Source organism: Xiphophorus maculatus, chromosome 18 (genome assembly GCF_002775205.1).
Source record: "Xiphophorus maculatus strain JP 163 A chromosome 18, X_maculatus-5.0-male, whole genome shotgun sequence".
Taxonomy (NCBI): Eukaryota; Metazoa; Chordata; class Actinopteri; order Cyprinodontiformes; family Poeciliidae; genus Xiphophorus; species Xiphophorus maculatus.
The window spans coordinates 19,194,151-19,206,225 of NC_036460.1; the positions used below are offsets into that span (position 1 = coordinate 19,194,151).

The window sequence follows — 12,075 nt, forward strand, 5'->3', positions numbered from 1 at the left end:
TAAGAATTTTGCAGTTGGCGAATCTTGCAGAAAAGTGAAAATGTTTTCTGTTTGGTCATTGGTGGTAAATATATTATAAAACAGACATTTAACACAAAAGTAAAAATCTGATTTATACTTTGTGGCAGTTCGTTACATGCTCCTTTCTAAACACCAAATTAATAGCAAGGAATATTATTGTTTATAAAACATAAGCTCTTTTGAAATACTGCTTATCTGCTTAGACACAACAAATTTAGAGTTGGTAGATTTCGGAAAAGTGAAAATCATATGTTTACTTCGTGGCACTTGATTACCAGGAAACTCGCTCATCTCTTAGAAAAGAGAATTTTTTATTTTTTATTTTTGTCATTGGTGGTGAATATATTATAAAATAGACATTCATCACAAATGTAAAAATCTGATGTATACTTTGTGGCAGTTCGTTACCAGAAAAAAACACTCATCTCTTAACACCAAATTAATAACAAGTAATATTATTGTTCATAAAACATAAGTTCTTTTGAAATGCTGCTTATCTGCTCCAGGGGTCTCAAACTCCAGTCCTTGAGGGCCGCAGTCCTGCAACTTTTAGATGTGCCTCTGCTGCACCGCACCTGAACAAAATAATTAGGTCATTAAGGCTCTGGAGAACTGATCTACACAAGGAGGAGGCCATTAAGTCATTTCAGCCCAGTGTTTTGTACCTGTGGCACATCTAAAAACTGCAGGACTTAAGCCCTCGAGGCCTGGAGTTTGAGACCCCTGGCTTAGACACAACACATTCACAGTTGGTAAATTTTGCTAAAGTAAAAAGTCAGATGTTTCCTTCGTGGCACGGTTACCAGAAATCACCCTCATCTCTTAGCAACAGATCAACAACAAATATTATTCTTTAAAAAAAACTTAAGATTTCCTCTGCTCTTTTGAAATACTACTTATCTTATATTAAAAATTCTGCAGTTGGTGAATCTTGCAGAGAAGTGAAAATGTTTTTCTTTTTTGTGATTGATGGTAAATATCTTATAAAACAGACACTCAGCACAAAAGTAAAAATCTGATTAATACTTCGTGGCAGTTCGTTACCAGAAAAACACGCTCCTTTCTTAACACCAAATTAATAACAAGGAATATTATTGTTTATAAAACAGAAGTTCTTTTGAAATACTGCTTATCTGCTTAGGCACAACAAATTTAGAGTTGGTAAATTTTGCAAAAGTAAAAATCTATGTTTACTTCATGGCGCTTGGTTACCAGAAATTGCCCTCATATCTTAGCAACAGATTAACAACAAATATTGTTATTGGTCAAAAAATATAAGCTGGGACGCTCTTATTTTGACAGCCCAAAGTTATTGTCTGTTTAGGAGCATCAAGTTTCATAAGTCATATGACACTTACTTTTTTTTTGCTTTTCTGAAGGTGGCGTCACTGTAGTTCTAAAATTCTGCTCCGCCATCTCTGTAGTTCTCTGCTCTCCTCAGTGTTCTGTTGCTATGGTAATTAATCCTCTCTGAAAACTGTCATGTGTGAGTGACAGAAAAAATAAATTTGACTGGAAAAACCTGATTGGTGGAGCTTCAAAGCCAGAGCTTGTTTGATAAAAAGTGAAGTATCTCATGTTCTTGTCATAAATCTTAATGCTTGCTGTAGAAATTTGCATTGAGTCTAGCTTGCTGTGAAAATTGATCAGATAAAAAAGCAATTATTGTAAAGTTGTTCAAAAAAAATTGCTTAATCACAGAAACTTCATATGCTCTGTGTTTTAGCCAGAAAAATGTGCTTGCTGGAATCATGCCAAACATGGTTTGGTTCAAAAGAGAGTGTTACTTAAACTCCTTCTGTCAGCCAGTATTATTACCTCCAAATAAATAAAATCCTTCATCATCGTTTTGCATCAAATAGACTTCACAGGTTCTTGTTTCTCTTTTTTTTTTTGTCATAGTCCTTTTTTGTTCAAGGTTCTTAAAACTGTTTTTTTTTTTAGCTTGTGTGCAATATGTTGATCTGAAGTGTTATTTAGCCTTTATAATGATGTTTCCAGTGAAAGAGACTATATTGGCTGCTTTAGGTAATACAGTCAGAGTGTGTTGTGATTTTTCCCAGAGCGCTGCCCAATACTGACATTGACCTGCTGACATGCAACGTCAATACAGGAGAGCCTGCAGTATCCACAATACTGATACTAATGTAGACCATGTTCTTGTGAAATGTAGTGTAAATGTATTTTACGTCACTTTAGAATGTCAAATTTTTTTAAACATTATGTAGCTTTTTTTTTATTATTACTGCCCATTTGATAGGAGACACAGATCAAAACAATTTGACGTCAGTATCACAGTGTTTACCTATCCCTAGAAGGATCTTTAACAGCTGGTTTAAGTGAAAAGATAAGATCAACAGTAAATACAACAAAATGATCAACTATAAGTATTTTTCTTAACCATTGACAGTGGAAAGATTTGTGCCTTTTCTGCTTGTTTCATTCCTTCAGACCACACCTGAGGGTTGGACATGAACTTCTCTGTTCAGGAGATCAATGCTGGAGATTAATCCATGTACAAAACACACATGAGTTTTGTTCTGCACTGGTGCAGAGTTTACCGTGTCAACAGAAATGTGTTGTCTAAACACAATCACCCAAAAGCAAACACACACACCCCTGCATACACAATCTATTGTTATTGACCTAACTTGGCTCACTCTGTGTGTGATGGATCTTTCCATTAGCTGGGATCATGTGATGTTCATGTGAGCTGGGAAACACATGGAGGGGCTGTGTTATATCACCTGTTTCTAAAAGCTACAGAGCAGAATCTCAGCAGGAATAAATGGTGATGGATCATCTTTATGGGGTTGTTTCTGAGGCTAGAATAGGTAAAGATCTTAGTGACATGTTAAATTGAACTTGTGTTTTTACACCTGGATGTTTGATTCAGAGCACAGCACATTTTTTTAGCTATTCAACAGCGAGAGAAACTTGTTCGTCAAGTTCCTCCTTGCTTTATCCCAGGTTCTGACTCGGTCTTTGTGTGTCAAAAGGGTACAGTGGACTTGGAGCGTGAAGAGGGAGAGGAGTGTGAGGAGAACATGGAGGTCTTTGACGACAGCAGTTCCAGTCCCTCGGGAACCCTCCGCAACTACCCACTAACCTGCAAAGTGCTCTACTCCTACAAGGTAGAAAACATCACAGAGACACTTATTGACTGCTATACTTTTATCTTTATATTTATCTCGTTCTTGGTCTTCCCTTCAGGCATCTCAGCCAGATGAGTTAACCATTGACGAACAGGAGATGTTGGAGGTCATTGAGGATGGAGACATGGAGGACTGGGTCAAGGTATTCACACACACACACCCCTGCGCACGCCTTCTCAGTAAAATGGAGGAGCTGAAGCAGGCTCTACCTTCCTAAATGGATTCTTATCCTGCTTGTCTTTCCCAGGCACGCAACAAGACGGGTCAAGTGGGCTATGTGCCAGAAAAATACCTCCAGTTCCCTACTTCCAACAGCCTGCTGAGCATGCTCCAGTCCCTGGCCACGCTGGACGCTCGATCACACACCTCCTCTAATTCAACTGAACCGGAGCTGCACTCTGGCTGCATCAACGGAGACACAAACAGTACGTATTCTAGGGAGCTAAAGGTATCAGATCATTGCCATTAGTCAGTTCCACTTGTATCACTTTAAAGTATTTTGTGTTTTATTTATTTATTTATTTTTTATCCCTGAGTATGTTTTCTAGTTATTGCTTTTCTGGAATCCAGATGAAGAAAACACAAACTGGGCTAAATGATCTGGCAGTTAGTTATAAATTAAAATAAATTAAGCAAAACCTATTAACATTTAAAGAATTTCAATTTAAAGAAAAAGTAGTTTAAGCAAATTATGGCCTAAATCAGACTAGTCTAGAGTGCTTGCAGAAATATTCATACTGGGTAAACTTTTAATTTTTTACATTTTGACACTATAACTACAAACTGTATTGATGTTTACTGGGTTTTATGCAACAGACCACTGCAAAGTAGTGTATAATTGTCAAGTGGAAGAAAAATTATAGCATTCTTTATCCATCCATTTGTTTTCTGCCCTTTTTTCCTACCCTAAATCTATTGAATTTTAAAGTATACTAATTAGTAAATATGTTACATCTATGTGTAATTTAAGCTCATTGTAAACCTTTCTTTGAAGGCCAAAGATGTTTGTTTGAGAGCATTAGTACTATATGACATCATGAAGTTCAAGTACCACAGCAGACAGGTCAGAGATAAAGCTGTGGAGATGTTTAAGGTAGAGTTAGGCTGTAAAATAATGCCTCGGGCTCTTGATGTCCCATAAAGTGTGGTTCAGTTGATCGTCTCAAAATGAAATTGCAGAACTGCAAACCTGCAATAATCTGAAAATCCACCTAAACCTGTGGTCCCTAAACCACGGTGGGCGAAAATCAGCAAGTTGAAAGCACTCAGTGACCTTAGAGTGAGAAGAATTCACTAAAATGATACTTTGAGTTACTTTGAACTTTTAAGTGAGAACTGAAAAACGCAAAATATCTTTAAGTTCATTTTTATCTTTTCATTTGCTAGACAATAAACATGCATTAAATGACATGCAGTATTTCAATGAAACAAAGTTAAAAAATAAAAACAGAATAGATGTTTGCTGAATTAAAGAAATTTGTGCAATTTCATAATTTTGTGGCCCAAATGTTTTCAATTTTGTTGGTCTGGAAAATGCTTTCAGCCTATTCCCAGAAATAAAAAGGAGAAAAGCAACTTATTGTATTTTTGTTTGTACTGTACTGTATTCAGTTTCAGTAAATGAGTTTGATTAAAAAGCTGCTGAAATTTTCTGGTTCTCACTATCACAGTAAGATGAAAAGAAACAAAAAAAACATTTAATGTTTTATACTTCTCATTTTTCATTTAAAATTAGATACATTTGTACTTGAAAATCTCATTCTAAAAAATATTACATAAGGTGTCCATCTGCATCCGCTCCAAATTTGTACCATTCTTGAGCTGAGGTCAGGGGCCTCACAAAATGAATCTCATTGCCACAAATGAACACCTCTGATCTAAACTGACAGGGCTGACAAGGACAGCATTAATCAGAGAGGCAGGCAAGAGAACCATGGTACTTCTGGAGGAGCTGCAGATTCACCTATCAGGTATGAGAATCTACTGACAAGACAACCTGTTAGTCATGCTCTAATGGAAGAATGGCAAGAAGAAAGTCGTAAGAAGTCACAAAGTTTTGATATGTGGAAGAAGGGCTTAGACGAGAACAAACAAAATGGAAAATGACAGCACAAATACAGTAACATACAGCCAGAACTATAATAGAATGATTCATATTAAAGCATGTTCGTATGTTAGAATGGCCTAGTCAAAGTCCAGACCTAAATCCAATTGTTTATCTGTGGCAGTTGCTGTTCAGGGATGCTCTCTGAGCATGATGTATTTTGTAAATACATCTCTAGAAGTACAAAACTGGAGGGAACAAGCCCCAAAAGAGTTTGCACCTGTAATTTCAGCAAAAGGTGGTGGAAGAAAATAAACTGAAGATGCAAATGCAGGCCACACCTTTCAGATCTGTATTTGTTGAAACATATTTCAAAAACCAAGTACTCGTGTTCTTCCGCTAAAAACACGTAAACTGCTTTGTTTACATGTGTTTCCTGTTTTATTCTAGAAGTCTCTCATGCTTTGCTTCCTGCTTGTGTCGGCTCCATCTGCATGTTTAAAACAAACGCCTGAGGAAAACCCATCTCATTATTATCCTTACTGCTGTCTGTGTCGTTTATCTCTGCCTCTCCAGCCGGGTGTACAGTTTTCTTCATAACAATAAGGAGCAAAGCAGACAAGGAAATATATTTTACTGAGAATAATTAGTCCCTCTGAGTGACACTGATTGCTTTCCTGCCTGTCCTTGTTGTTTTCTCTTTGTCTGTGTGCAGCCGCGTACGTCCGTGCGCTTTACGATTACGAAGGCCAGGCGGATGAGGAGCTCTCCTTTTCCGAGGGCGCCGTGATCCGCCTGCTGAACCGCGATACTCAGACGGACGACGGTTTCTGGGAGGGCGAGCTGAACGGCAGGGTGGGGGTGTTCCCCTCCGTGCTGGTGGAGGATCTGACTGAGAACGGGGAGACGAGCGGCGGAGCCCTGAATGACCCACAGGTACGGCAACACACAGGGAGTTGCCTCACAGATAACAGAGGTTGACCCTTCTATGTCCAGATGGAGGAATCTCAGAGGGAAACCATGGGAAGCAGCGATGGAATTGAGCTTCATAGATAATCAATGCCTGAGCTGCACATTCAGCGCTATCCTCAGGGCTGGGAAGGAATGTATATGCTGTGCCACTTTGTACCAGGACCCTCCCGCTCTCCCTTCCTGTCTGTTCTCCAGCTAATCTGCCAGCAGAGTTCACAAACAGTGAAGTGGAATAGTTGCGTTCCTGGTACATCAAAATCCGGCTTTGTAATTAGAGAAAAATGTCCTTATCTGTGGCACCAAGCGCTGCCCGATTAGAGGTTTGGCAACAGGAAGGATGTAGCCTCTCCCTTCCTTTGAGCCTGTAGACCAAACATAAGAGGTTTTTGGTACTTTTAAGTGTTACATGAGGTAATGTGGTTGGGTAATGTAGAAGTGGTTTAGTTAACGGCTTATATACTGTGGAGTTAGTGATGTGAGAAAATTAGAACTCTGCCAGAAAGTTTCACTTATCAGTGTTTAATCTTCTCTGGAAACTGAAGTAATTTAATTACAGGTGAACACCAAAATAATCTGTTTTTTTTTTTAAATAAATAGAAATAAATACCCCACCTTTTAGTAGCTAGTCTTACCTCTTTGTCCTTTATTAACTCAGTGAGAGGTTTCTTGTAGTCTTCTGTTCGTCTCTAAAACTTGCCCCATTCTGAGATGTTTCAGGGGTTTTTTGTTCAGCCCGTTTCAAGTCACCTCACACCATCTCAGCAAGATCAAGATCAGTTCCTTATGTCCTGATACATTAGGAAAAAAATGACTTTTTTATGTAATATCAAACGCCAGCTATAAATGTGTAGGTTGCTGTACTCTGTCAATGAAAGAATAACTTCTTACTGTACAATTTTTTTTGTTTTTCAATAAATGATACCAACTGAGTATTTCTCCGATGGATTCCATTAGTTCATGTGATATAATCTGTTCTTTGGTTCTCTGCAATTAACAAAATGACGACTGACGTTAATTTTAAGACAGGCAAGAATGAGCTTCAACTACCGTAATTAATTTGTACTTAAGTCTGTTTTATAAATATATCATGTCTTATAAATTTAGTGCTTACAGAACTATTTGGAGACGTCCCTTTAACTCTGCCCTTCTGTCACTTGTTTATTTTAGATTTCTCCATCTTCAAAGTTGCCATCTTCCCTGCCGCCTTTGCCTCTGTATGAACAGCCTCCCATCAGCCCTTTCACCAGCCCGGAGACCTCCACCCCCCCTCCTCTGCCGCGATCCCCCTCCACTGCACTCAACGGGGAGCACAAGCTTCCTCTGCCGGCCTCCTCACACAAGGGACAGTTGTCCTCTCACAGTGAGATTGACTCAAAACTTTCTTCAAACACCATATCGACTGAGAGAGATGGCCGGGTGGAGAGCTTTTCTGATGCTGTATTTTTGTCCGTGTGTAGATCAAAGCTCTGGCAGGAGTCCAGTGTCTCCAGGATTTCCTCAGACTCAGCCTCTACGATTCACAGCTGAAGGAGGCGGACCGGGTAAACTACGGCCGGTCGGTATCAAAGACATCCAGGATGTCATTCATATGTTCACGTTTTTTGGATGATAAATCTTTAAAAGTATTTCTTCAATAATGTTTTCCTCACAGTTTTAATTTCACAACCAAATAAACAGTATTTATTTAAAAATGATCTGCTCTTTGGGCAGGTGGATTATGTACACCAGCCCAGCAAATGTTTTGCAATGTATAATGTGACACAATTACTTGCAATAGTGTTAATATGAATCAAATATTAAATGTGTATGCCTAACATTTGTTGTAAAAGAAAAAGTGATCCCACACAAGGTTTAAATTATTTGTTTTTTCATTAATAACGTAAAACTTAAGAAAGGCAGAAAAGAAGATAAATCGGAAATATATTTGTTTTTGGAAAAGTTAGCCTTCTGTGTGATTACCTCGGCGTTTCTTCTAACTTTAATTCGTTTCGTTGTGCTGCAGGTGCGAGCCGCTCCGCCTCCACCCAAACAGCAACCTAGGCGACCGCATGAGAAAAGCGACAAGACGGAGGAAGTGGAGATCACCCTGGTGTGACGGACGAGCCTGGCAGGTTGATGACGTTGCACAAAAGACGGAAGCAGACCTTGATGCAGTGAGCTTGAACTCGCTCTGGACTGATGCGAGCGCAAATGAAGCGAAGAGAAGTTAATTCGATCGAACCACACTGACACTGCCGGACGCTCTGCATCTTCTCTCATCCCCGAGCCGAGGAAGAGAAGGAGCAGGGAGCCGGGGTAATGCTTGGCGTATCCAATTTAATCAGCTCCATTTTAGCCCCCTAATGAAGTGCAGCATTGCGTTCTTTTGGCCCCCTCAGACCCGTCCTTCCAGTCTGGCCTTAAAACGTCGCCTCACACAGCAAGTTAGAGCGGGCTGAAGAGAGGAAGGAGAGATGGGGAACACTTATTGATGGGGTCTTTTGAAGCTCGCAAGATATGTAAAGCAGTTCTTCTCCTCTGCACTTTCTAAACCCCTTCAGGACTCTAAATCCTGGAGCATCAGTAACATCTCAGAGCCCAAAACCTGCAAAATATTTAAAAAGTCAAGCAAAACATACAGCTCGAGATATTTATCACACTATTAAAATTTATTTTCAGGTATATTTAAAGCTCACCAAAAAACTACAAATTGAGGTTAACTCAGTCATCTGGACGAGCTTTAGGTCACCAAACAGTCTGAATACTGACAGTTATAACAAAAGGTTAACGGACATTTACCGTGAACATGATATCATGTTAGTTTTTGGCCTTTATTAACAATGAGTTTAAGCGACTTTTTCTTTCCGAGGTGGAACAATTCTAGTGATTTTTCTTTTTTTCAAACAGAAAGTTGGTGCACAAGTTTGAGTTTATTGGAATAAGTAATTGTCTTCTCATGAAATGATTGTGACAACATACTGAGAAAATTAAACAATAAAAAAAGAAATGTGCCTCAAAAACACAAGTATTCTGTCTTTATGTGCAACAGTGCACATACCAGCTCACGTATACATTTAACCCTAGAAATATTTGACTAAATATCCCGTTAGAGAGTTTAACTGTGTTCTTTTAATGACCATCAACAAACTTCTGATATAATTGTGGTTTGATATTGAACGACTCCTCTTGGCAGAAAACATAGAGGGTCTTTAAGTTGGTTGGCTTCCAGGTTCGGATCCAGCTTTGAAGATGCCCCGTACGTTTTCAGACGGATCGAGGTCAGGACTTTCCGAAGGGGAAGTAATGCTAGCCAACAGTTTGTCCCGTTGGCGAACCAGTTTGTGATACTTCTGACCCTGTGAAGGCCACACCAACTTGTGTGCAGCCAAGTCTTGCTTTTGAAATTAATTTATTAGTAGTCATTGTATGATAAGCCCACCCATTTTAATTCATCCTTATAGGCTGAAAATGAACACAATACATGTTTTCCCGCCTTTTCTCAGGGACCACGTCTGATGTTTTGCGAGTTTTGAGGCTCTGTTATAAAAAAAAAAGAGGAGATGTGAGGGGGGATAAAGAAAAAAGTCAACTTTTTGTCGGGGTGTTTCAAAGTGCAGAGCAGGGCTGAGGGACGTGGACAGAAAACCCGACGGTGGGTTTACTTCCGGCCTCTCTCACGCCATATATAGTCATTATCATTATACGTATTTAATGTGTATTAGTACAGTACATTACTGTTGTCATAGGAATGTTTATGCACATGGTTTCATATAGACTAACTGAACTGAATGGAATACCCTGTCTGATATGTAGTGGAAGTTTTATCTTCATCATGTACTGAAAAGGGTGTTGTAAATAACAGCAGGAAGGAGAGACGGAAGGAGAGAGAGGAGGAGAAACAAGAGCCGAGGGAGGCTGGATCCTCTCTTTTCTTGTGCTCACCTCTCCTCCCGTCTCTGCTTCCTGTCTCTCAACCTTCGTTCTGTCATTGGGCAGTCGGTGTGAATCAGTGGCTATAATATACATTCATACAGTTACAATATATTACACACACGAGTTGTTATATCTTCTCTCATTCTGTGCGCTGTGTGGTTTTCCTTTTAAATGATTGATCAAGGAAAATTGCTGGTGCTTTGAAACGCACCGAATCTGTTGGTATTCACTATGTGCTAGCAAAAAAAAACATTTGTTTGAAACTTTAAAAACTGTTTAGGGCCAGAAACAAAGACTGAAGTTTTCTTCATTAGAGATCATAACTCATGTTGCGTTGCTTTTCTTCATCTGTTCAGCTTCAACATTCATCCATGTTTACTTGACATGATTTTGGTCACAGGACTAAAAATAACGCAAATGGAGCCGAGTACTAATTTGTGGTAGGTTTTTTTGTACTCAAAGTAAATAAATACCCCTCGTCATTTACTATTCATGCCTTTAAAAGTCCTTCCCTAAAGGGCGTAGTAGCACTTTTATTTATTGGTACCTTCCCTGGAAAGTAGCAGTACCCTCTTCTAGCATCAGCATGGTTAGAGACGACTCTTATAGGCAATTGTAGCGACACATGCAGACATACGAGTTTCATCTTTTCATACTGACTCTCTAGATGGTCTTTAATTAAGGGTGACTGATGCTTAAAACAATGATACACTCTTCAGAAGAGATGACTTTTTGTAATCTCATTTGGTGTGTTTTTTGGACTCTTGGGATAATGGGAGCTGGTCATTTTTCCCTTTATGCCTTAAATATGTTTGCAGTTTTCATTGTTTTGCATGATTTTGTACCCAGTTCAACAACCAGTGATTTAATATAATTTTGAACTGAACCACAATTAGCAGAAATAGGATATAGTGTGAAATATATACACATAAAAAATATACAAAACCATTACATCATACATGTAATTATTATATATATATTTTTTATAAATCATTAAGTCATCAAATTACATTTACTGTCGAGATAAATAAACTGATACTTAGTGGTGAAAAATGGGGTACCTATGAGGCAAACTGACCCGAAGCAGGAAACCTCTGACTGTTCAAAAAATATTACAGCTTTAAAAGTCCCTCTTTGAAACACACTGTGAGGATAAATGCCCAATTTGGTTTAATGGGTTTATTGAACTGTAAAGCTCCACAATCCAACACCTCTTCGCAGCACAATTGCAGCACAAAACTTTTTTTTGTCCTATATGGTTCCAGAAAAGGAAGACAATTGGCAGTATATGTGTTTTGATTTCTCTTAGTGAAAATTATTATCAGTAATCTTCCAAAGGTGAGTACATTTTCATGTTAACTGAAGCTCTAGTGGGAAGACAAACCTCTTCCAGTAAGATCTGGGTTCAGCTTAACTGGTTTCCTTTTTTATAAAGCAGATAAAGGTGATGGGAGGGATATACCAAAACATTAGCATAACAGCCGGCTCCCCTTGTTCTCTCTGAAATCTCCCTACAATGGTTTTCAGAGCTGTTATTGAAATCTTTAGATTTAGAGTGGTGGCCCAAGTGCAACATTTGACTTTTTATTTGCTAGTCGCCACCTTGAACATGCCTAGCTCTCCTTCTTTTGCCAGTCTCTTTTATCTGCTCCAGGGTTGAGATATTTGTTACTTTGTGTTTTTTCTATGTTTTTATATGATTCTATATATCTGATTCAGAGCAGCGCAGCCCGCTAGTATCAGTGATGCGGTGAAACAAACTGGCCTTCTCCCTTCATAGACTGTTGCCGTTGTGACAGTAATGAGAACAGGCGCAAAAGTCTTTCATCGTATTAATATTGGCTGTACAAAAATAGAGTTTGTATTTATTGTGTACAAAAGTTAATTAATAAAAAAATGTTTAAAACACTTTTGTCTGATTTGTTTGAATAATTGCATGGATGGGTTCAATGTTTGAATATGTAAAAAAAA

General features: G+C 38.7%; 1 protein-coding gene across 4 annotated transcripts in view; it reads left to right on the top strand.

Annotated features, from left to right (window-relative positions):
* The window catches only part of fchsd2 (FCH and double SH3 domains 2), a 60,756-nt gene extending 48,928 nt beyond the window's left edge, over nt 1-11,828 (top strand). For 2 of the 4 annotated variants that reach the window (XM_023351126.1, XM_023351127.1), the window contains 8 exons: nt 3,021-3,155; nt 3,235-3,318; nt 3,424-3,601; nt 5,066-5,146; nt 5,936-6,156; nt 7,360-7,552; nt 7,650-7,747; nt 8,195-11,828. In XM_023351126.1, coding sequence (XP_023206894.1) covers nt 3,021-3,155; nt 3,235-3,318; nt 3,424-3,601; nt 5,066-5,146; nt 5,936-6,156; nt 7,360-7,552; nt 7,650-7,747; nt 8,195-8,287 — 1,083 coding nt within the window. In that variant the 3' untranslated portion in view covers nt 8,288-11,828. The remainder of the gene's footprint in view (nt 1-3,020; nt 3,156-3,234; nt 3,319-3,423; nt 3,602-5,065; nt 5,147-5,935; nt 6,157-7,359; nt 7,553-7,649; nt 7,748-8,194) is intronic. The other 2 variants (XM_023351128.1, XM_005809024.2) reach the window with 1 other exon arrangement.
* Nucleotides 11,829-12,075: the final 247 nt, after the last annotated feature.